The 24,181-nt window shown below is 39.6% G+C and overlaps 1 protein-coding gene across 9 annotated transcripts in view; it reads left to right on the top strand.

Annotated features, from left to right (window-relative positions):
- The first annotated feature begins 1,534 nt into the window (after nucleotides 1-1,534).
- Nucleotides 1,535-24,181, top strand: part of NR2C1 (nuclear receptor subfamily 2 group C member 1) — a 46,399-nt gene continuing 23,752 nt past the window's right edge. For 3 of the 9 annotated variants that reach the window (XM_042947392.1, XM_042947385.1, XM_042947394.1), the window contains exons 1-7: nucleotides 1,535-1,739; nucleotides 12,379-12,452; nucleotides 15,109-15,339; nucleotides 18,916-18,997; nucleotides 20,857-21,036; nucleotides 22,071-22,218; nucleotides 22,343-22,433. In XM_042947392.1, coding sequence (XP_042803326.1) covers nucleotides 12,399-12,452; nucleotides 15,109-15,339; nucleotides 18,916-18,997; nucleotides 20,857-21,036; nucleotides 22,071-22,218; nucleotides 22,343-22,433 — 786 coding nt within the window. In that variant the 5' untranslated portion in view covers nucleotides 1,535-1,739; nucleotides 12,379-12,398. Of the gene's footprint in view, nucleotides 1,740-2,216; nucleotides 2,476-6,275; nucleotides 6,335-6,877; nucleotides 6,900-8,139; nucleotides 8,199-12,378; nucleotides 12,453-15,108; nucleotides 15,340-18,915; nucleotides 18,998-20,856; nucleotides 21,037-22,070; nucleotides 22,219-22,342; nucleotides 22,434-24,181 lie in introns of those variants that run through there. The other 6 variants (XM_042947388.1, XM_042947387.1, XM_042947386.1 and 3 more) reach the window with 6 other exon arrangements.

Below are 24,181 nucleotides of genomic sequence, written 5' to 3'. Positions count from 1 at the left end.
AAAGTGGTAATAGTTTGTATCATCGTCCATATATAGATCCCTTATAAATATTAGTATTGTAAATAGTGTCAATATGTATTTATACAAAATAAATTTACTGTATCTACTTTTGGTGTGATGATGTCTTTTAAGCCATATATATATATTTTTTTAATCCTTTAATTTTTTTTTTTATGTTGTTTTGTTTTTTGTTTTTTTTGAGACAGAGAGAGAGCATGAGCAGGGGAGGAGCAGACAGAGAGGGAGACACAGAATCTGAAGCAGGCTCCAGGCTCTGAGCTGTCAGCACAGAGCCCGACGCAGGGCTCGAACCCACGGACCAAAGTCGGACGCCCAACCGACTGAGCCACCCAGGCGCCCCTAAGCCATATGTATTTTTAGAGTCACATATTTAAAGATGAACCACACAGACCTGTTTTCAGAGACTGAGACATGAAGCATATTCCTCTTCTTGGGGAATTTTTCTGTGTCCAGCCGCCTAGTTCCAGAGGGAAATGATAGAGGAAATGTTCTTCCCAGCGCACTTTTGTTTTTCCTGACTTGGGTTTCTGGCCTGAATCCATGACTGCTTTTCTTTTCTGTTTTAATTTTTTTAAATGTTTTTATTTATTTTTGAGACAGAGAGAGACAGAGTATGCGCAGGGGAGGGGCAGAGAGACAGAGGGAGATACGGAATCCGAAGCAGGCTCCAGGCTCTGAGCTGTCAGCACAGAGCCCCACGCGGGGCTCGAACCCACGGACCATGAGATCATGACCTGAGCCGAAGCCAGACGCTTAACCGACTGAGCCACCCAGGCGCCCCCATGACTGCTTTTCTAATGTTGGTCGGTACTAAAGAAATTTCAAGGACCCTTTCTCTCAAGTCCAAACCATACAGTGCTTTACACACAGGACAGCTCTTCTGCCACACTTCAGTGCCACAGGTGGTCACTGTCATGATGTTCTGTCAATGCCTCTTTGTTTCATGAATCTTTATTGACCACCAGCTATTGTCCTAAATGCTTGGAAACACACCACCCAACAAAAAAGCCAGCCTTCAAGAAGTTTACATTCTAAGTGATAATTCTTGCTCCGTTTAGCCACTATACCTATTTACCCACAAGAGTTCATAGTAAATCTCTGCCTTACTGTGGAGAATTCTACCCTAGCTTCCTTTATTTAAGGGAATTTTAAATATTTTATTGGAACCTACCCAGACTTAACTCTTCCAATAAACTTTAGCCTAAGAGATACCCTAAAACAGAGTCCAATTTGCCACAAGTTTCTAACCGCCTAAAACTGATAAGGTTATCTAGTATTACTCAAATCTGAAAAGTCTCAAACTTCCTTTAAAGACCGCCTTTGGCAAACTGGGATGCCAAGGGCACGCGATTTCGGAAGGTCCCTGATAGGGCCGCTCTGGCGGGGCAGTTTCCCTCCCAGCTGATAGAGGGCAGTGGACTTTCAGAGGCTCGGTTTTCTCATTCCTCCACCCAGGGAACGTCACGACCTCCTTACTGCTGCTCCACTAGTAATGCGCAGGCGCGGATGGGAGCACGCACCGCAGAGCCGAGGGAGGGGTCACGAACTCTGACCCCCCCCAAATACACAAACCCAGAAAGCTCCCTGCCCCCACTTTTCTTTACCCCATCCCTTTCAGCTTTCTCTAACCTGTCTCTTCCCGGAACCCCAAGCGACCACCGCAACGGGACTGTCCGGTCTAAGCCCGACGTGGGACGTAGCTCGTCGGAGAAGCACCGGTAAGAAGTCCCGGGTGGGGAGAAAAGCAGCCGTGGCCGCGCCTGGGACGGGGGTGGATGGGGTGTCCCTTCTTCCCAACAGCCAACGGACGCACCCCTTGTTCCCCCGACAGCCCGCTGACCTCGGCCGGCAGGGCCGGCCCGCCCGGCAGCGCGGCGGCAGGCTGTTCGGGTTGGGCTCGGGGCGCGCAGAATGGCCGAACGTGTGGGTCCCTGCGGGAGGCTGAGGCAGTAGCCGGGGCCGGGGTGCGGCGCGGGAGCGCGGAGCCCGGATCGGGGTCGGGGCGCGAAAGGCAAGTACGCGAGCGGCTCGGCGAGCACGGCAGCCTCTCCCGCGGCGCCTCCTGCGGCGCCTCTGACCTTTCACCTACAGGAAAAGCTTCCGTCTCGGCGTTGCCGCCGCCGCTCCCCCCTGCCTCGGAGAGCCGCGCGGCGCGGCGGGGCCCGGGGGTCGCAGCGGGGGCTCGAGCGCCCGCAAGTCGAGGCCTCCGTTCCTTTCGGAGGACGCTTAGTAATTCTCGTGCCTACACGGGACGAGCAACGGGTTGCTCAACTTTCACGACAAATCGGGCGACAGCAGCCGCTGTCTTTGGACTCGTATCTTTTGAGAAAAATGGAACGGTCCAGGGGCCTCACTGCCCTGGGCAAGTCTAAACTTCTAAGTTCTTTTGTTGAGAACCCCTGCCTCCGACTCCCTCACGTACCGTTTTATGATTACAATTACAAATGTTGCCAGGTTGGTTGTCTCATAACCTTGTTGCCAAGTTGTCTCGTAACCTTCACTAAGTAGGTCGGCCTGTTTTAAAAAAATAAATAAATGGGAAGGAAAAGCAAACAAGACTGGAAATTAAGGCCTTTGGGGCTTTTGTTCCTCTGGATGTTCTAAACAGGCCTTTGATTTTGATCATTTTTCATCAGTGTCTGTTGTATGGTTGGTTGGTACACGATGACAGTTTTAAAATTTTGCTTGTGTCCAGTTGATAAGGTGGACATGATAAGATCATTCCATTCTAATAAAAAAGGTGGATCGCATATAAATGTAACGAATTTCTTTTTTTTTTTTTTTTTTTTTGGTAGGGGCATTTCAGTTTTCTGGAAGGGTTTTGAGGGAGACACATATCAAAGGCACCAAACATTCCCAAGATATGGTACCGTTGTTGTTTCTGTCACCCAACGAGTTTAATTCCTGCGAATTAACGAGTTTTAATTCCTTGGGGAATAGAAAAGACAAAAGAAGCAGCATAAAGAATTGATGATATAAATATCATTACCTTTTTTTTTTGATTCGTAGTACCCTTTGCAATCTGGAAATCTTTTATGAAAGCGCTGGAAAAATGCATCTTTACATAAATTTTGCACATGATATCAGAAGTTAAAAAAAGTCTGTTAGTAAATTGTAATTAAGAGCTTTAGCATTCAAAATCGATGCTGGACCCATCTCAAAGGATTGGATTTTTAAAAATTTCAACCGAGTCTGAAAGGCCAAGTGGTATGTAAGTGAGGGAAGAGGAACTTGGAATGGTGGGTATAAAGAACATCCCACTTTGACTTGAAGAGAGGCCCCTCTTGGGAGGATAGGAGCTAAAGTGGGAAGATGAGCAAGTCAGACTATAAAGGAACCCTCTACGTCCACAGTGGCAGGCATGCTTCAGAGGTGTAATAAATATTGAAAAAATAGAAGGACCGAAACTTCATCCTTTGGCCATTAAAGAGACGTTGATGGTTCCGAAGCAGGAGAATAAGGATATTTCAGTTCTGTGAGCTTTGAGATATTTAATATTGCTGCTTGTCAGAGGTGCTGACCCACAGGTAGTTTATGCCTTATTGGCACTTCACACAAAGATGGTTCTTGCCTAATGTACACAAAGTCATATATATTAATTTTTTTTAATGTTTTTATTTGTTTTTGAGACAGAGAGAGGCAGAGCATGAGCAGGGGAGGGGCAGAGAGAGAGGGAGGCACAGAATCGGAAGCAGGCTCCAGGCTCAGAGCTGTCAGCACAGAGCCCAACGACAGCACAGAGCCCGACACGGGGCTCGAACTCACAGACTGTGAGATCATGACCCGAGCCGAAGCCGGACGCTTAACCGACTGAGCCACCCAGGCGCCCCAAAGTCATATATATTAAATATGTGTTTAGGAAACTCAACAGTAGCTGCAATTTTACCAGAAGGGTTAACTTGGAGGCCATCAGGCTACCGAAGTTTTATGACCCCCTTGAAATTCAGCATATTCATTTGTAGTGTGGGTGAATATGAATATGTGTTTTCTGGTGAGAGAAACCTTAACTTCCAAAAATTTTCAAAGATCTACTCCACAGGAAAAAAAATCGTTGTTTTATATCACATTTTCAAATTTTGCATCCCCCAGAAGGAAATACATTTTGCGCCATAGCTCAGCACACTCAGAGATTAAACTGAAATCAAGTCTTCCTGAGACCATTGTTACCCTGACTATATCTGATGCACTGTTTTCTATTTAACTTAAAGTCTGACCTACTAAATTAATTTCCCCATCCATAAGTGGCTCACAACACAAAGTGTGCTTTGGATGACAGCAGCCTAACATTCAGTTGATGGTAGTGGGGCTGGTGAGGAAAGAATGAACTGTTTCTGATGTAGTCAGAGAGCACACACTAAAAATTTTGAATCTGAATGGAAGAAGGATAGCACCATTCATAGTTTGCTGTCTTCTGTGGTGAAGATAAGTTGAAGTGAGATCATGGTAAATTGAAAAAAAAATCAGGGCCAAAAATGTAAGACTGTTTTGTCTTTTGTATGTTAATTAGCTCTAGAGAAGTAAAGACCACACCCTCAAGCTTCTTGCTTTGTGAACAAACCTAACCATCAGTGCCTAACTCGGATGTCTCTTCGATAAGGTTTTTCCAGAGACTCCATCTCTAGTGCAGTGGTTCTGAGCTCCTCTTGTTCATTTATGGGCACTTTGTTCATTCAGCTAACTTTCAGGAAATACCTATTACCTTTAAAGAAACTGTTAACCATTGGTATAGATATTTTCCCTGACACTGATGTTTTACAACCTGTTGAAGTAGATTGTATTGAATCTATTTCATTTGTGAGGAAACTGAGCCTCACAGTGACTGACATTTAGTAATGCATTTAATAAATAGTAATAATGGGATTGAAGCTCTGATTTATTGATTTGCGGTGTAGGACACTATTACCTATATAAACTTCCTCCTTCTCTTTGTTTTTCTCTTTATCACTTCTTCCTAGTTCGCTTCATAGCATTTAGTTGATGATAATTTTTTAAAATCTGTTTTCCCCCAAAAATATAAGCTCTGTGGAGCAGAGATCTTTTCAGTCTTGTTCACTGTTGAGTCCCAAAGTCTCATAGTGCCTGGTAAATGTGTTTCAGTAAATACTTTCTGAAGTTAGATGTGAATACTGGGCACTGTTAAATACTAGAGGTTCACTGAAAAAATTAGTCCATTGAAAGCTACCGTTTTTCTTTTTTTTTTTTTTTAATTTATTTATTTATTCTGAGAGAGAGTGGGGAGAGTCAGATAGAGAATCCCAAGGAGTCTCTGCACTGTCAACATGGAGCCCAATGTGGAGCTCGAACTCATGAACGCTTGAGATCATGACCTGAGCCGAAATCAAGGGAAACTACGGTTCTTTTCCTTAGAAGTCTATTAGAGATGGGTTGTCTATGCAAGTAAGGACAGGGTGCTGTAGAAGGTAAATAGGCACAAGATACGATGGGCTAAAAATGAGAGAATGCTTACTTCTGATTACAACCATAGATACCCATTCAAAAAGCAGAAGAAGGGGCGCCTGGGTGGCGCAGTCGGTTAAGCGTCCGACTTCAGCCAGGTCACGATCTCGCGGTCCGTGAGTTCGAGCCCCGCGTCAGGCTCTGGGCTGATGGCTCGGAGCCTGGAGCCTGTTTCCGATTCTGTGTCTCCCTCTCTCTCTGCCCCTCCCCTGTTCATGCTCTGTCTCACTCTGTCCCAAAAATAAATAAAAAACGTTGAAAAAAAAAAGCAGAAGAAAATAAGTGGCCTATAAATCTCACCTAAACATATGAGAATGTTTGTTTTTAGTCCTTGTGTGTTTTTGCATAGTTAAAATCAGTTGTAAATAAAATTTTGTTTCTTACGTAAATGCTTAATGTTTATTTTTGATAGAGACAGAGAGAGCAGGGGAGGGGCAGAGAGAGAGGAAGACACAGAATCCAACGCAGGTTCCAGGCTCTGAGGTGTCAGCACACAGCCCAATGTGGGGTCAAACTCACAAACCGTGAGATCATGACCTGAGCTGAAGTCGGCCATTTAAACTGACTGAGCCACCCAGGCACCACACATCCAACTGTTGATTCATATCACAGTTTGTGGACTCCATGCTGATAGTGCAGAGCCTGCTTGGGATTCTCTCTCCGTCTCTTTGTGTCCCTCCCTTGCTCACTCTCGTTCTATCAAAAATAAATAAATAAACTTTAAAAAATTGTTTAAAAAAATAAGTCTGGGAATAAAATCTGGACTGGTAATCCAAAACTAATTTGATTCTTTTCAGAACTCTGTCAGTAGTCTCTCATCAGAAAGATTCTGTTTATCAGTACATCAGGGTAACCGGTAACTCCTGTTATCTTTTTGTTTCATTAGTCTAACAGCCTCCAGTCCTGAAGACTCCAGGCCTCACGTTTTTAATATTAAGGGTTCAAAGGCTGCCCTGCCCTCACTCCTTATGCCTTTTTACCAGCTTAACACAAACAAAAAAAAATTGGGGATGTTGGGAAAAAATTCAACAAAAATTTTATGAATTCTCTAGAAACTCTGGAGATTGTTTAAAACAATATGGCCGTAGGGGCATTTGGGTGGCTTAGTTAAGCATCCAGCTTCAGCTCAGGTCATGATCTTCACGGTTTATGGGTTTGAGCCCCACATCTGACTTTGTACTGATAGCTCGGAACCTGGAGCCTTCTTGGGATTCTGTGTCTCCCTCTCTCTTTGCCTCTCCCCCACTCATGCTCTCTCTCTCAAAAGTGAATAAACTTAAAAACATTTTTTTAAGATTGAAAAAAAGAAATGGCTGTAAAACTAAATTTGTCTTTTACTAAAGAACTCACAGAGCAAGAAATTAGAAGAACTTTAATCTGGAAGTAGCCAAAAGGAAAACTTTTGACAGTATGTTATTTGAGTAAGCATTCTTTCTGCTTTTTGGGATTTATCCAACTGACAACAGAAAATTGGAGTCAATGCTGAATTAAATGTTTTGAGTAGTGTAGTGTTCAGTGGACTTCTGGTTGAAGAATTCTGTGTGTCTGTAGTAGAAACAAATTGAGGTGGTTGCCTGGCTCATGGTGATTTTATCAGGAGCCATGTCTATGCTAGTCTTTATTTATTTTATTTACTTATTTAGTATTTATTTCTTGGGAAACGGGGACAGAGTGCAAGGAGGAAGGAGCAGAGAGAGAGGGAGACACAGAATCGGAAGCAGGCTCCAGGCTCTGAGCTGTCAGCACAGAGCCTGACACGGGCTTGAACCCACGAAGTACGGGATCATGACCTGGGCCGAAGTCAGACACCTAACCGACTGAGCCACCCAGGCACCCCAACTAGTCTTCATCTTTTGATAACTAGACCTTCCAAAAGTAGAAGCTGCCAATGCTAGAATCATATTAGCCTTCCTTTCCTTCTTCCTGGCCCGCCTACAGTGATTAATTCCAGAGATAAGCACATAACCTAAGCTGGCCCAATCAGAATCTATTACCAGCATTTTAAAATTGAAATTAGAGAAGACTACTTTTACTTTCCTGGTGCTTTACTACAAAGTAGAAAATAAGAAGCCACATAGGGAGAATAAGAACAGCAATAAGGGGAAAAAAAAAAAAAAAATAGAGATAAGGAGATTCCTGACAGCATCGGAAAACTAACTCCAGTTTTTCCCAAGGTCAGCTCCACTTGGATCCTACCAGTGTCTATCCTGTTCCCCACCCCCCCAGCCATTTCCTTTTTGCTTAAACTAGCAGTAGTTGAGCTTTTATCACAACCAAAGTGACTAATACATTGTCATAAATCCTTGCTTTGATGCTAAATAACTGTTTCATTCTTACTAATTTTCATCATTTCCCCCTTGCTAATACTTTTGTTTATCAGAGTGAATAAAATACTAACCTCTGGGAATCTCTGAATTTTAGTAAAACTTAATACACTTGGATATGATTTGTAATTATGTAATTAATTTAGATAGTCTGCATCCTTTTTGTAAATAGTGGAAAAAAATTTTTGATCAACAAGATTGTAGGATGTACGTGAATTATTTCATGGATTTATTTGCATATAAAGATATATTAGTGGATAGTTTAATGAGAGAAGTAAGTAATAAGGAAAATGGGATTATGGATTTGACTTTATATCCTGTGTCTGTGCCTTTCTAGACTTAAATCTTAACGAACCAGCTTGACAGACACCTAACAGGCTTTACAAGTAGGATAAGGTAAATAGTTTGAGATTGCAGTGGAAGATATGGTTGGTTGGAGAGGGTCCAGAGGGAAAAAGTTGTTCTTACTCCACCTTTCTGGTCAAATCTATTCCCTAAATTCCTCTCATTTGTGTTTCATTCCATACAAATTAAGGTGTATGATCACTGAGGTAAGTATTCTAAAAACTTTCCCTAAGCATTCTTTTGCAAACCAGTTTGGATTATATGGATCTATAGAACGGTAGGAGATAAGGGTTCTAGGCTACTGCAGTAATGCAGAGAGTTTATATAGAAAGAAGTAGAAAATTGATATGGTGAATCACAAATCGGAATCTACCAAATATATGTGTGTGTATATTTTTCTGAAGAGGTTGTGTAGCTTTAGTCAGATTCTCCTAGAAGTTTTTAACTCCAAAAATTAGGAATCCCTTGCCATTTCCTGCTCTTTTCTTCTGAAACAGAAAAAAAAATCCAAATATCCCTGAATTCAGTATTCAAGAATTCTGTTTCAAGAGTATCAGCATTCAAATCCTTTAACATTGTATTGCCTGTAACGCTGCTAAAGGCAAAGTATACAATTAAGCATGAACCTCTACAGGCATATATACCAGGCATATATGTGTATCACATATACCCTCATAGTCTTTGGGTTTTTTGGCTAAAATAATAGTTGATTTAGTGGCACCTGGGTGGCTCAGTCGGTTGAGTGTCCGACTCTTGATTTTGGCTCCAGTCATGATATCATGGTAATTTTTCATTATGAATTAGCTTCTTTGGGTCTGATGTGCCGATAATGCTGCTTGATTTTAGGATTTCTAGACAAGATTCCTTTAAACTGTTTGGCTTTTTTTTTTTTTTTTTTTTTTTTTCCTACTTACAATTCATTTTTTTGTGGTAATACTTAAAATTTGAAAGGAATACACACTGGGGTGCCTGGGTGGGTTCAGTCAGTTAAGTGTCTGACTCTTTGATTTCTGCTCTGGTCATGATCTCACAGTCCTGAGATTGAGCCCTGCTCAGTGCAGCGCATGGGCCTGCTTGAGATTCTCTCTCTCCCTCTCCCACTTCCCCTTCCCCACTTATGTTAGCACACATGCTTGCTCTCTCACTCAAATAATAATAATAATAAGTAAAACTTAAAAAGAACAGACACTTACTCACTGAAAGGTCTGCATTCCATCCCTGTTCCCAAACTTCCAGTTCTCCCTGGAGATAGTCACTATAAACATTTTCTTTTGTGTTCTTTCAGCTAGTTTTTCCTCTCTCTAGGTATCATTTTAATATATTTTTTTAATGTTTGTTTATTTTTAAGAGAAAAAGACACAACGCAAGCAGGGAAGGGGCAGAGACAGACAGTCAGACAGACAGACAGACACACACAGAATCTGAATCAGGCTCCAGGCTCCAAGCTGTCAGCATAGAGCCCGATGCTGGGCTCGGACCCACCAACTTTGAGATCATGGCCTGAGCTGAAGTCAGGTGGTTAACTGACTGAGCCACCAGGCGCCCCTCTAGGTGTCATTTTAAAGCTTTCCTTACATATAGCATGCACATTTCTTGTTAGATTTGTGTCTAAGTGTTATGGGCTGGACTGTCTCCCCCCAAAATTGATATTGAAGTCCTGCCCCCAAGACCTCAGAATGTGACCATATTTGGCCATGAGGCCTTTGTAATGGAGTTAGAATGAGGTCATTAGGGTCGGCCCTAATCCAATATGAGTGTTGTCCCTATTAAAAGAGATTACAACACAGGCACAAACAAAAGGAAGACTTGTGAAGAGACAGAGAAGACAAGGAGAGAGGTCTCAGAAAAAATCAACTCTACTGACAGCTTGTCTCAGATGTCTAGCCTCCAGAATTGTGAGAAAATTAATTTTTGTTGTTTGAACCACCCAGCCAAAATTAGCCCTGTTAGTCTTGGTTAAGTCAGCCCTAGCAAACCAGTGCAGATTTTGGTACTGGGAAGTGGAGTACTGCTATAACAAATACCTAGAAATTTGGAACTGGAAAATGGGTAGAGGCTGGAAGAGTTTTGAGATGCATGCTAGAAAAAGCCTAGATTGCTTTGAAGAGATCGTTGATAGAAATACGAATATCAAAGGCAATTTTGGTGAGGGTTCAGAAAGAAAAGAGAACTATAGACAAAGCTGCCATCATCTTAGAGATACACATATAGTTTCATAAATAGAATGTTGATAGAAATGATAGACATTAACAATGCTTCTGGTGAGGGCTCAGAAATGAGGAACATGTTACAGTTTTGGTAACTAGAGGAAAATGAACCTTATGATGAAGGGCAAAGAACTTGTCCTTGTGTTCCAGCGTTCTGTGGAAAGCAGAACTTGTAAGCTATTTATCTGTGGAGATTTCTAAGCAAAGTGTTAGAGACATGGCCATTTCTCCTTGCTGCGTACAGTAAAATGTGAGAGGAAAGAGGTAAATTGAAGAAAGAATTGTTTAGAAAAATGGAATCAGGACTTAAAGATTTGAAAAATAACCTATCCATATTGCAAAAAAAGAGAAAGTGTGTTCTTAAGAGACTCTCTTGGGTATGACTGGACAACCAACAATTTGCTAAAGAGAATTAGGGACATGTGATTTATGGATCCAGGCAGCCATCTCAACAGAAGCCAGGAATAGAGATGGGGTTATTCGGGAGAGATCTGTATAGGACTCTTATATCTGATGGCCTAAAGCCCCATGAATTGCAAGCAAGGCAACAAGATTTCTGAGAATTTTATATCAGCAGAAACATTGCCAGCTTGGACCGAGGGGGACATATATGGGATGAAATGAAGAAAAGCTGTCGAACTTGTGGGATTCTCCTGGATGGGCCAGTAGAGCTATTCAGTTTTAAACATAAGTTATCCTTCAGGGAAAAGGAAGGAAGACCTCAAAGATGGGTCAGAGGTCGTCAGGGCTGTCACTGCTACTCTGGCCCCAGAGGACACAAACCTGAGGAGCAGCTCTGTTTCCTCAGTTGGTCCCAGAATGGTTGAAGCCACTGCTTTTCAATCTAGTAAGAGATAGTTGAATAATGAAGCTAAATATTAAATACTGCTTTTGGCACAACTAATTGAAACATTTAAAATTTTTAAAGTAATTGAAAGAAAAAATTCAGATAATTTGGCAATTAATGTTATTTATAATTGTAGACTATTAGTGAATTTATGACAGACATTATATAATGTGATAAAGTCAGAAATGATTTTTGTGTTCTTATCTACTGATACAGAAAAAAAGCAAAAATCAGAGTCAACCCACTGATCTTTCAGGCTCTCAGATCCATTTGGAGAAAGTTTTACATTAAATTCAAATTAACCTTAATATATAAGAAACTTCCACTAATGAATAACAGTTACAGGATTCTAGAGAAATCTTCTTTCCTTTTGAACGAATGCCAGTTTTTACAATGTATTGGTAAAAAGAGTATGTTAAGTGGTTACCATGATGTATTTGTTTACAGATAGGGTTACCCTTATTTAAATTAATAAACTACTCCTGATCTGTAGAGTTGTCCTGGTTAGGCTTCAATATCTTTGAAAAGTGAAACTGTTTGGTATTGAATCCTTTTTTTTTTTTTTTTTACATTTGTTATTTTGAGAGAGAGAATGTGCATGTGCGAGCAAACAGGTAAGGGACAGAGAGGAATCCCCAAGCAGGCTCCACACTGTCAGCGCAGAGCCCAATTCAGTTCTCAATCTCATGAATCATGAGATCATGACCTGAGCTGAGAATGAAGAGTTGGACACTTAACCCAGTCACCCTGAATGATTTTTCTAAGTAGATATTTTCAAAATATATAAAAACAGAGAATACTGTTATGAACCCCTGTATAAACAACACTTTTCAGCAACTGTCAGTTCATGGCCAACCTTGTTTTGTTTATTCCCTCCTACCACCACCCACCCCAACTGGATTATTTTTGAAGCAGATCTTAGCTATCATGTGATTTCATTTGTTTGGGAGGGTTGCGTTTTTAGTTTATTTTTTTGAGAGAGAGAACCACACGCCAAGGAGGGGCAGAGAATCTTAAGGGGCTTGATCTCATGACTGTGAGATCATGACCTGAACGGAAATCAAGAGTCTTTGATGCTTAACCGACTGAGCTACCCAGGCACCAGCATGTGATTTCATTTGTAAATTCTTCAGTAAATATGTTTTATTTTGTGAAAAGTGTCTTTTTATCTTGGCAGGACATTCTGGCAGTTAGAACATGGCAACCATAGAAGAAATTGCACATCAAATTATTGAACAACAAATGGGAGAGGTATGTTTGATTTACAGTTCATTTGCTGATCCATCAACCTATTTACATCAAATGTATATGCTAGGTTCTGGAGGTACAGAGATAAAAGATACCCTCAACATTAAGATATTTTTAAATCTAGTAAGACATAGTTGAATCATCTGACAGTCACAATACAGTGGTAAGGGCTGTAATAGATTATTGTATACGGTGTTATGGGAGCACAGAAGAAAAACAGCTAATGAAGAGTCACAGAGGGTTGTGGAGATCTGGTCATGGAATATTTTTGGAGGTACAGAATCTGAGGCCAGTCTTAATGGACCAGTGGGAGGAGATCCATGTCAAATAACAGATCTTATGCCCTATTTCTTAGGAAGAGGTACCATAACCCAGAGGTTTTCAAAGTATCATCTAGGGATTCTTTCAGAGAGTCAGCAAGGTCAAAACTGTTTTCATAATAATACTGGAACATTAGTTACCTTTTCTTCCCCAGAGGCTACATGACATGTGATGATATTGTATGATGAAACATGTCAACATATAAAAGATGTATATAAATCAGTGGACCAGTGTGTGATGTTACAAAATTACTGATAAGTAAAGGATCCATTCAAATTGCAGGATAGACCAATAGATCTTAATACAGTTTCTTGGGGAGCTTGGGTGGCTCAGTTGGTTGAGCGTCTGATTTGAGCTCAGGTCACGATCCCAGGGTTGTGTGATTGAGCCTTGCATCAGGCTCAGCACTGAGTGTGGAGCCTGCTTAAGATTCTCTCTCTCTCTCTCTCTCTCTCTCTCTCTCACCCACCCTCTCCCTCCCTCCCCCTCCCTCCCTCTACCCCATACTTCCTGTCTCTCTTGTGTTCTTTCTCTGTCTCTCTCTCTTAAAAAAAAAAAAATTTTTTTTTTTTGTTTTATTATTTATTATTGAGAGTGAGAGAGACAGAGCACAAGCAGGGGAGGGGCAGAGAGAGAGGGAGACACAGAATCTGAAGTGGGCTCCAGGCTCTGAGCTGTCAGCACAGAGCCCAATGCGGGACTGGAACTCACGAACAGCGAGATCATGACCTGAGCCAAAGTCGGCCACTTAACGGACTGAGCCACCCAAGCACCCCCCAAAAAAAGTTTTTTTAAGGAAATTGCAAAAATTGTTAGGGAAGATGGAGACTAGACTTGGTGTAAATAATCTATGTGTAAAATAAAATTGACAATGGTGAAAAGTATACCCAGGAAAATAGGACATGCTAGAAATAATGGTCAACAAAGAAAACTTGAGTTGGCAGCAGCTATAGTCAGTACAATCTGCCCTAGACAAAAACTGATTAGTAATTCAGCATTTTGTTGTAAATTTTGCATAGAAAAGAATCTTGATGAAAATAATTTCAGGGAAATGGAGAAAAAGTTGGAAACAAACCAAATTTGCCATTTTAAATTTGAATCAAGGGATTAAATTGCCTTAATGAGTTTACTCTGTAAAATATTTGCTCAACAACCAAAGCCCTCAACACTGGCTAGTTCTCTTTAGTCATGAACTTGCACTTCTCCAGACTCCTCCAACTAAGTGGATGGCATTTCTGTCCTCTCATGTGCTCAGACCAAAATTTGATAGTCATCCTTTACTCTTCTCTCCTCATATTCCACATCCAGGCAGTTGGCATATCCTGTCACATTTCCCTTCATAAAATATCCCAAATCCAATTATTTTTCTCCTCTGGCATGGCTGCTACCCTGTTCCCCACCAGCATCTCTGCCCATATATAATTCCCAGATATTGCCAGTGTCTGAGTATTCTTCTCTTCAACATTCACAGGCTAGTCTACACACTAAATCTAGAACACCCTCTTTGAAAAAGATCTTGCCACTCTGCTCTCTGACCTTCCAGAGGAAGGTGGATCTCCATTTCACACAGGAGGAGATCCAGACTTTGTAGTCCCTGTGTAGCCCTATACCATCTGGCTCCTGCTGTCTCTCAGATCCTGTCTTTTACCATAATCCTTTCTGCCCGTCTTTGACTCACATAGTTCTCTTGTAGTGCCTCTTGCCTCAGACACACTCCTCCTGCCCCACAGCCTTCTTTCATGTTTCTTTTTCTCTACCTGGGATGCATTACCCCTAGCTAGTCCTAAGCTTTGGTCTGTTACTGCACTTAAGTCTGTGCAAAAATGTCATCTCCTCATGGCTTTTATTCTATCAGTGACTCTCACCATCTCTACCCTGTTTTATCTATTCTTTATAGCACTTAATACCGTCTGACAACAGTATTTGCTTGTTTTTTATCTGCCTTTCCTCACTAAAATAAAAGCTTGATGAGAAAAAAGGTTTTGTTTTATTTATTGCTGTATTCCAGGACCAGAACAAATAGTGCTTGGCAAATAGAAGGCACCCAATATAGGTTTGTGTAAATGGAAGGTGGGTGGGAAGGAGAAGGAAGGAACGAATCAGAATAGTGATTGTACCTTCATTTGCACATTTGTTTTTCTATAGGATAAGATTTTGTGGGAGTGGAATTGCTAGTTTAAAAGGTGTGTGTCTATGTGTAATGTATTGAATATATAAGTAATGTTATACTTTTTTAACTTTGTCCGAAGGTAGGAGAAAATTGTGTCCTTAGAGTTTAAAAAAAAAAAAAAAAAAAGATTAAGTCGAATCGATTACTGATATGACATGGTTGTGTTAGATTGTTACCGAGCAGCAAACTGGCCAGAAAATCCAGATCGTGACAGCACTTGATCATAATACACAAGGGAAGCAGTTCATTCTGACAAATCATGATGGCTCTACTCCAAGCAAAGTCATTCTGGCCAGGCAAGATTCCACTCCAGGGAAAGTATTCCTCACTACTCCAGATGCAGCAGGTGTTAATCAGTTATTTTTTACAACTCCTGATCTGTCTGCACAACATCTCCAGGTAAATAACTTTACAGTGTCTTCATCACACTTGAAAGAATTAAAAGCATGTCATAAGTGTAAGTCTTGGTGTTAAGACTTTATATCCTGCATGGTCCATAGAAAAAAAAAATCTTGCATAAAATTACGTCTGTGGTGACTGCCCTCTCCTATATGCCACTGTACTTTTCCTCACACACCCTCCCTTCCGTGTATTTTGGAGGGCTCTTACATACAGCAAGATTCACTCTGGCTAGTTTGTCCAGGGAGGGGTTTAATAAAGGATATGGAGAACTCATAGAATTGTCAGGAAGGCTGAAGAAACAGCTCTAGGTCAGTTTCCGAGAAAAACCACTTGGATGTGCTGCAGAACTGGCTTCTAAGAGACCTGCTGCTTCTGCTCGGTTAGGAAACTGCCAAATCAAGAGCCTGTTCTGTGGTAGCAGCATTTCCCAGGAGCACACTGCCTAGGCCTCAAACAAGCTGCCAGATCAAGAAGGTGGTTTTATGGCTGCAGCTTTGTCACTGTGCCTCCTTGGTTGTCATCTGTGTCTTCCTTGATGTAACAGGTGGTTTACCCTCATGGTCTGCTTTAACACTGGAAGTCAGTCAGTAGTCTAGATTAACTTCACATCATTTTAATTTTTGCAAGTTATGCACTGTTTTTCAAAGAGCCAGTTAAGGCTTATACACAATGCATACCCGTGGTTACATAGATGTTTTCACTGCTGGTTGCTATGATTGAATACAAATTCAGCAACCCCCTAAGTTTGCCTTTGGAGACTTTTTGGTGGAGTACCCACTTAAAATTGAATTCTATGTTTTGTGCTGAAAACCTGATCAAGGAAAGTTCCTTTTAGGATTGAGAAACTAACTCATAAATACAAAATTTTGCCTGATTCTATTATTCTTCTGATTACATCATCTGTATTATTTTTAGGAATGGCTAAGGTAAAAAATAGATGGGATTTACAAGAAGTTATTTTATCAACAAGACAGAAGTCCCAAAAAGTTTATAACATTATGAATACCTTTTTTTTTTCTTAACAGATTTGATTTTTTACAAGTTTTATAGTTAACAGTTTTGTTTTGTTTTGTTTTGTTTTGTTTTGTTTTAAGAGAACACAAGCAGGGAGGGACAGAGGGAGAGAGAGAATCCTAAGCAGGCTCCATGCTGGGTATAGGGCTCCATCTCACAACTGTAAGATCATGCATGACCTGAGCTGAAATCAAGAGTCGGATGCTTAACCAACTAAGCCACCCAGACTCCCCAATAGTTAAAGAAATATCAGGAAGTACAGGGTTCTCTTATAACCTCTCAACACACAATTTCTCCTATTAACATTTTATATTAATATGATACCTTTATTTTGATAATGAACTAATTTTGATAATTAACTAAAATCCATAAATGTTTTTAGCTTTCCCTAATTTTTACCTAATATTCTTTTTGATTCCAGGGTACCATATTACATTTAATCATCATGTCTCCTTAGATTACTGTTAGCAGTAACAGTTTCTCAAACTTTTCTTGTATTTGATGACCTTGACAGTTTTGAGGTATACTGTTCAGGTATATTATAGGTGACCCTGCTATGGGACTTCGACATCTCATGGTTAGACTGGGCTTGTTGGTTTGGGTAAGGAGGATCACAGAGTGCCATTTTCATCACATTGTATCAAGTGTACTTAGTATCATCATGTTTGATAACTGGTGACACTGATCTTGACCACCTGGCTGAAGCAGTGTGTGTCACTTTTCTCCACTATAAAGTTACTCTTAAAATAAAAGAAAAATTCTGTTTCCAGAAGAAAAGATAATATTGGTACTTTGCTTACTTTATGGAGCACCTCTCAGGGCAAAGAAAGAGAAACAGGTATAGGATAGAATTCCCCTGGGCCAAAAAGATTGGATTTCTGATCTAGTGTCCCTTAATCTCTCAATATTTCTTCTACCCATAAGAATAATAGAGGATAAAAGATTAACACCATTTGCTGTAGATGTGCTATTAAGGAAAGGAGTGATACTTTTCATAGATGTTTTCAAGGGACAGCTAGTACCAGAAGGTTTTTTCTTACGTTTCTGTTGAAGACTAATTTTTATAGTGATATAAGAAGGAATAATGCCAGGGCACTTGAGTGGCCCAGTTAGTTAAGCATCCGACTTTGGCTCAGGTCACAATCTCGCGGTTTGTGAGTTTGAGCCCTACATGGGGCTCTCTGCTGTCAGTGCCCAGCCTGCTTTGAATCCTCTGTCTGCCTCTCTCTCTGCCCCACCCACTCATTCTCTCTCTCTCTCTCTCTCTCTGTCTCTGTCTCAAAAATAAACATTAAAGAAAATTTTTTTTAAAAGAATGATGCCACTATCATAGGGAATGCCCTATCACATTTTTGGGATTAAATTAATTCATTCACATTCCAAAAGATTGAAAGAAAATGATGAAAATATTAGAAAATAAATCTAGGGGCGCCTGGGTGGCGCAGTCGGTTAAGCGTCCGACTTCAGCCAGGTCACGATCTCCCGGTCTGTGAGTTCGAGCCCCGCGTCAGGCTCTGGGCTGATGGCTCGGAGCCTGGAGCCTGTTTCCGATTCTGTGTCTCCCTCTCTCTCTGCCCCTCCCCCGTTCATGCTCTGTCTCTCTCTGTCCCAAAAATAAATAAAAAAAAAAAAAAACGTTGAAAATAAATCTAAAAGAAGAGACTAGTGTATTTCTTTGCCAGCATCATAGTAGCTATACCTAGTGATATATAGCCCTTTATATAATTTAAGGAGCGTTTGTAATTTGCCCAAGGCTTCCCCGCTCAGTCTCACTGACCTTCTACCATTTACCAGACTCCACAACCCATGCTGTCCACCACTCCACCTAATCCTAGACAACTCATTGATGAAAATTTTATATTTCGTAGATCAATCATATTTCCAAAATTATAAGTTAAATACTTTAACAAAAACTTTAACCCCTTTTCCATTTAAGAGTTCAGCGGCACCAGGGTGGCTCAGTTGGTTAAGCATCTGACTCATGATATTGGCGCAGGTCATAATCTCAGGGTTCATGGGATCAAGCTCCACATCCGGCTCTGTGCTGAGAGCATGGAATCTCCTTGGGATTCTTTCTGCCCCTTTCTCTTTCTCTCTCTCAAAATAAATATTTATTTATTAAAAATCAGTTATCTTTTTTATGCTATTATAGCTTATTTTAGTCATGTGGGAAATTTTTGAGCTGTTCAAAGACAGATGTCATGATGGGGCTGATAGCTTCTGCAATCATTTGATGTGTTGAATGAATAATAAGTGCTTAATGGGTAAGATACGTTAAATACTCATGCACTTATTTGTGTGTTTAATAGTCTGTTAAATTAGCGTGTTATAGAGTAAATTTAAAAGGTATTCTTCCTATCTTTGTGTGTAATAACATTGATATTTTTACTTAAAGAAAAATAAGAATAGTTTAATTGATATATATGTATAATAGAGTTCAAAGTTTCAGAATAACTTGAAAGAAAGCAATAATTAAGACTGAATATTCTTCTACTTTTTACTTACAAGCATTATTAACACACTATTGTTTTGTTTTTTGTTTGGGGGGGTTTTCTTTAGCTCTTAACAGATAATTCTTCTCCAGACCAAGGACCAAATAAGGTTTTTGATCTTTGCGTAGTATGTGGAGACAAAGCATCAGGTAACATTTAAAAATAACCTATATATATTGTGTTGTAACTACCACACTACCATGTTTCTTCTTCTGAAAGTAAAAAGAGCATGTCAGTTGTTTTGGTTTTTTTTTTAATGTTTACTATTGAGAGAGAGAGAGACGGAGCTGAGCAGGGGAGGGGCAGAGAGAGAGGGAGACACAGAACCTTACTTAGCAGGCTCCAGGCTTTGAGCTGTCAGCACAGAGCCTGATGTGGGCGTTGAACCCACTAATGGAGAGATCATGACCTGCACTGAAGTCAGACACTTAACAGACTGAGTCACCCAGGCGCCCCAAGAGGATGTCATTGTTATGGTCCATATTTGAAGCCTATGAAATGTAACCAATTTTATCCCTAAGTTTTTTATTCACCTAAGGTTTTTTTTTCACTTGAATGCAGTTTGACTTGGTCTTGCAATGACATAAAATGCATATTTTGAAGAATTAGGAAAAGCAGTTTTTCCTTTAAAATGTAAACTGAATGAATAAGTGGAATTTTTTTTAAATATAAAACCGGTTTGTCAAAGGAATTGCTTAAAAATGAGTTGTGGTCCTTAATAATATAAATGTTAAGTTGTTAACTTACCTGTTGAGTCCTGTTGCTAATCCAGGGATAGAGAGTAACTTGAATTACTAAGATGAAAAATTTCTGGTTACCCTTTATTTAATTTTGTGCACAGCTGAGCGGACATTTCTCCAAGTCTAATATCAGGGTTATGTCATTGTAGTTATGTTTATTGCTACTTTATGCTAGGAAAGCACCCATGTGCCAGTGGGATATACTTTAAGGGCCTCGTTTGTTTTTTGTAATCTTTGATCTTTTCCATAGCGTCATTACAAAAGTTTCCACTACAGCTTTTCCCAAGAGTATATTCAATTTAATAAATGTTGTGCCAGGGGTGCCTGGGTAGCTCCGTCGGTTGAGCATCCGACTTTGGCTTAGGTCATGATCTCGCTGTCCGTGAGTTCGAGCCCATCGGGCTCTTTGTTGACAGCTCAGAGGCTAGAGCCTGTTTCAGATTCTGTGTCTCCCTCTCTCTCTGCCCCTCCCCCACTCATGCTCCCTTGCTCTCTCGCTCTCTCTCTCTGCAAAAATAAATAAACTTTAAATAAATAAATAAATGTTGTGCCAAAGAAATCGTTTATAAAATGGTAGGTTAATCAAAGTATAACATTTCTCCAGAAATTTAAAGAGTGGAACCCACAATGAGAAGAGATTAGCTCAAATACTAATTAGTGTGCTTGTTTTAGAGCATAGTTCTCAGAATAAAATACCCTTATGTAATATATGAGAATTATAATTTGTAAGTGATCTCAGAAGTGAAAATAGTTTTTACATATCATGGTGTTATGGATGGTTTTGCTTCTTTTCTTTGCGAAATTTTCCATACTGTTGTTAAGGTTACTTACAAAATAAAAATTCATAGGGCATATGGGTGGCTCAGTCAGTTAAGCATCTGACTCTTGATTTCAGCTCAGGTCATGATCTCACGGTTTGTGGGTTCAAGCCCCACATCAGCCGCACTGTCAGTGCGGAGCCTGCTTGGGTTTCTTTCTCTCCCTCTCTCTCTCTGCCTTTACCCCACTCATGCTCTCTTTTCTCTCTCTCTCAAAATAAATAAACTTAAAAAAATACCAAAATTAAAAATTCATACTGGTTAATATATTTATCAAAGAATATGGTGGTTTCATTCTGTTTAGTAACTCCTTAAATTTTTTTTTCATGTCAGAAACTCAAAAATCTGTCTCATCACATATATTGTTACTTAAAGGGAAGAAATGGGCTTACTTCCATTTCTGTTCTAAAATATGTGACTTTTGTGTTTTCTTAAACATCTTGTTTCTAGGGCGTCATTATGGAGCAGTAACCTGTGAAGGCTGCAAAGGATTTTTTAAAAGAAGCATCCGAAAAAATTTAGTTTATTCGTGTCGAGGATCAAAGGACTGTATTATTAATAAACACCATCGAAATCGCTGTCAATACTGCAGGTTACAGAGATGTATTGCGTTTGGAATGAGACAAGACTGTATGTATTAGCTTTAAAGGAGAGAATAATTTTAAGGATTCAGGCAAACTAGAAGTATGTCAAAATTAACACAGTATGTCAAATATATGTGCTTTTTCATTTACAGTTTCCCAACTAACAACATAGAAATGTGTACATATGCATGTAATATTTATTCGTTCAACAGATGTTGAGTTCCTATCCGCTTTGCATGTATGTATGTATGTTTGAATACGGTTTTTTTAAAAAAAAAAGCACAACTAACTAGATACCAGTCTAGCTTTTGATTAAACTCCTAAAATGATAAACAGGATAGCTGATATTGATTGAGCTCTTACCATGCCTAACTCTGTGTATAACATATGAGTTAACTTATTTATTCTCATAGCAGAACGTACGTATTCTCTGCAGTACGTACAACTGTTACACATTTTACATTTGATCAGAGTAAACAGATTTAATAACTTGCCCAAGGTCACACAACTAATAAGTGGCAAAACTTGGATCTGAATCTTGGCAGTTTTTTCCCTCAGAAAATATACATTTAACAACTACATTATACTGTCTCTTAAGTATTATGAAATAAAATTCCTATAAATAAGTGAAATGTATTACCCATATTTTATAAATTAAGATTAAACACTTGAATTAGTTCTCAAAAATCTCCCTGCCCTTAACTAAAATAAGATTTAATTTTAGTCTTTTGTGGCTCTCTATTAGTCTTGTTTTTAATTAAATATTTTTAACTCTCATATAGATAGGTGAGAGACTCCTGACTTTAGTTTTACCTTCTTGACAGTGAGCTTTTAAAAAATAAGAGTTTCTCTACATTTCTACCACAGCTACATCAGGAAGAGAAAAGAGAATGAGAGATGCAAATTACTATTCTGAAGCAACTTTGTTGGGCTTGGAAAGAATTTCTAAAGATTATGATTGTCTTTAGAGTTCAGTTATGGTAACTGTCTCCCATGAGCAGAATTGCTGACCGAAAGGTTACATTTAAAATTGCCTATAAATTCTGCATTGTGATGTAATAGTTTAATGCATTTTTGTAGCTGTTCAGTGTGAAAGAAAACCCATTGAAGTATCTCGAGAAAAATCTTCCAACTGTGCCGCTTCAACAGAAAAAATCTACATCCGAAAAGACCTTCGAAGCCCATTAGCTGCAACTCCAACTTTTGTAACAGATAGTGAAACTGCAAGGTATAGTAAAAAAAAAAAAAAAAAAAAAAAAAAACCACACACACAAACAACCACATTAAGTAGCTGGTCATTTGTTTTTCTTCCCAGTGAAACTAAGGCTAAAATTTATACTTGTTTGTTACAGGTCAGCAGGACTGTTAGATTCAGGAATGTTTGTGAATATTCACCAGTCTGGAATAAAAACTGAGTCAACTGTGCTGATGACACCAGATAAGGTGTGTGTAGTGTAATTAATTTAAAGCTTAAATTTTTTTTAAGCTTTTAATATTTTTTCCTTTTCTTAATTTCCATTAATTTGGTCAGTTGATCTGGTCTTAAATATTCCCTATTACAAATTGTTGTTTTTTTTTTTAACATAAATTATCAACTATTTGATAGTGTCAAATGACAAAACTAAAACAATTTAGGAACAAGTTTGATGCCTTTATTCAAGGCAAAAGAATCCATAGATCAGCAGAGCACAGTGCCTCATAAACAGTGGAGCACTCTTGCCAAGGGATTTTGGGCAAGAGTGAGTTTTACAGAGCATTAGAAGCAGAATGTGGAAATGGCCTTATTGCCTAGGAAGTTGAAGGTTTCCTACTAAGGCTAGTGGGTCTTGTTTTCTAGGGTGAGGAGAGCTAACTTAGCAGAGTTGCAAGATCGTGATTGGTGTATGTTAGGTTTCCTTGACAGGTGTTTCCTGTATGTGCATGCTGACTTGGGTTTAGATTTGTAACCAGGATGGCCTCCATTTTGTGGGTCCTCGTATACGAATAACTATCAGTAGAAATGTTCATTATTCCAGGAGGACAAGTACAGCTTCAATGTGAGAGTGACAGACAAAAGTCTTCTAGGCTTCTTTCACCTTGAAATAGAAAGCCTCAGAAGAATAATTTATATTAAGTACAAAATTCGTAATATTCCTTTTATGTTGCCCTACAGATTTTATAGTAACAAAATACTTAAAATACTTCAAGTGAAGGGAAATTTCTAGCACGCGTTATTCAAAACATTGACTTGAGTCAAGAGTAGGAATAGAAGTCCAAGAGCACTCATTATATATCTAAGTTATCTGGGTTCTCTTAGAGGTTGGGACGCCTCTTTATTGAGCAAGAGGTCTAAAGGAAAAAAAGTTTGTGTATTTAGATGGAACATGTAGAGTTTCTGTAGTGTTCAGAAACCCTTCTGAGAACAAAAATCAAAAATTTCTCCTGAAGACTCATGTCTGTAAACAGATTTTAGGGAGCCTACGACTAGTATTTCTCTCAGCCTGTAATGTGATCTGGTCATCCTAATTATGGCCAGATTTATCATACATTTGTTGTTTGATACTAAAAAGTATCAAAAAAAAAATTTTTTTTAAACATTCATTTACTTTTGAGAGAGCTCAGGGTGTGAGCGCAGGAGGGGGCACGGAGAGAGGGAGACAGGACATAGCAGGCTCCAGGCTCCCTGCTGTCAGCACAGACTCCCAACACCCGGGCTCCAACCTACAAGCCAGGAGATCAGAACCTGAGCCAAAGTCAGATGCTTAACTGACTGAGCCACCTAGGGGCCCCTTTGTTATTTGATACTTTTAAGGCACTCTTCATACTTGAGCTCTAGAATCAAATTTCATCTGCCACTTAGTAGGTGCATAACCTTGGGCAAGTTATTTGACCTCTCAGTGTTTTACTTTCTTTCTTCATCTGTAAAATAGGGCCGATAGGAGTGTCGACCTTACAGGTTGGGCTTTATAGCATGTTGTTATTGAGTGGGGAGATTTGGCCTTTTACCATATATTTTGCACTTAGCCTTGTGCACATGATTCAAGCTTAGGATGGTAGTTACCATTGCACTGACATGATTAACTCTTTTAGGAGAAGAAGGGAACTAAGTTTTGTTGAGAAATTACTATTTGCCCAGACACTACTTCTCTGTATGTCTTTGTATTAAAATTGTAATAACAACCTTCTGTGGGAAGTTTCTGACAAGCAGTCTC

Source organism: Panthera leo, chromosome B4, assembly GCF_018350215.1.
Source record: "Panthera leo isolate Ple1 chromosome B4, P.leo_Ple1_pat1.1, whole genome shotgun sequence".
NCBI classification, from domain to species: Eukaryota; Metazoa; Chordata; class Mammalia; order Carnivora; family Felidae; genus Panthera; species Panthera leo.
The sequence above is the reverse complement of the archived record's forward strand: the minus strand, read 5'-3'. Positions and strand labels throughout refer to the sequence as shown.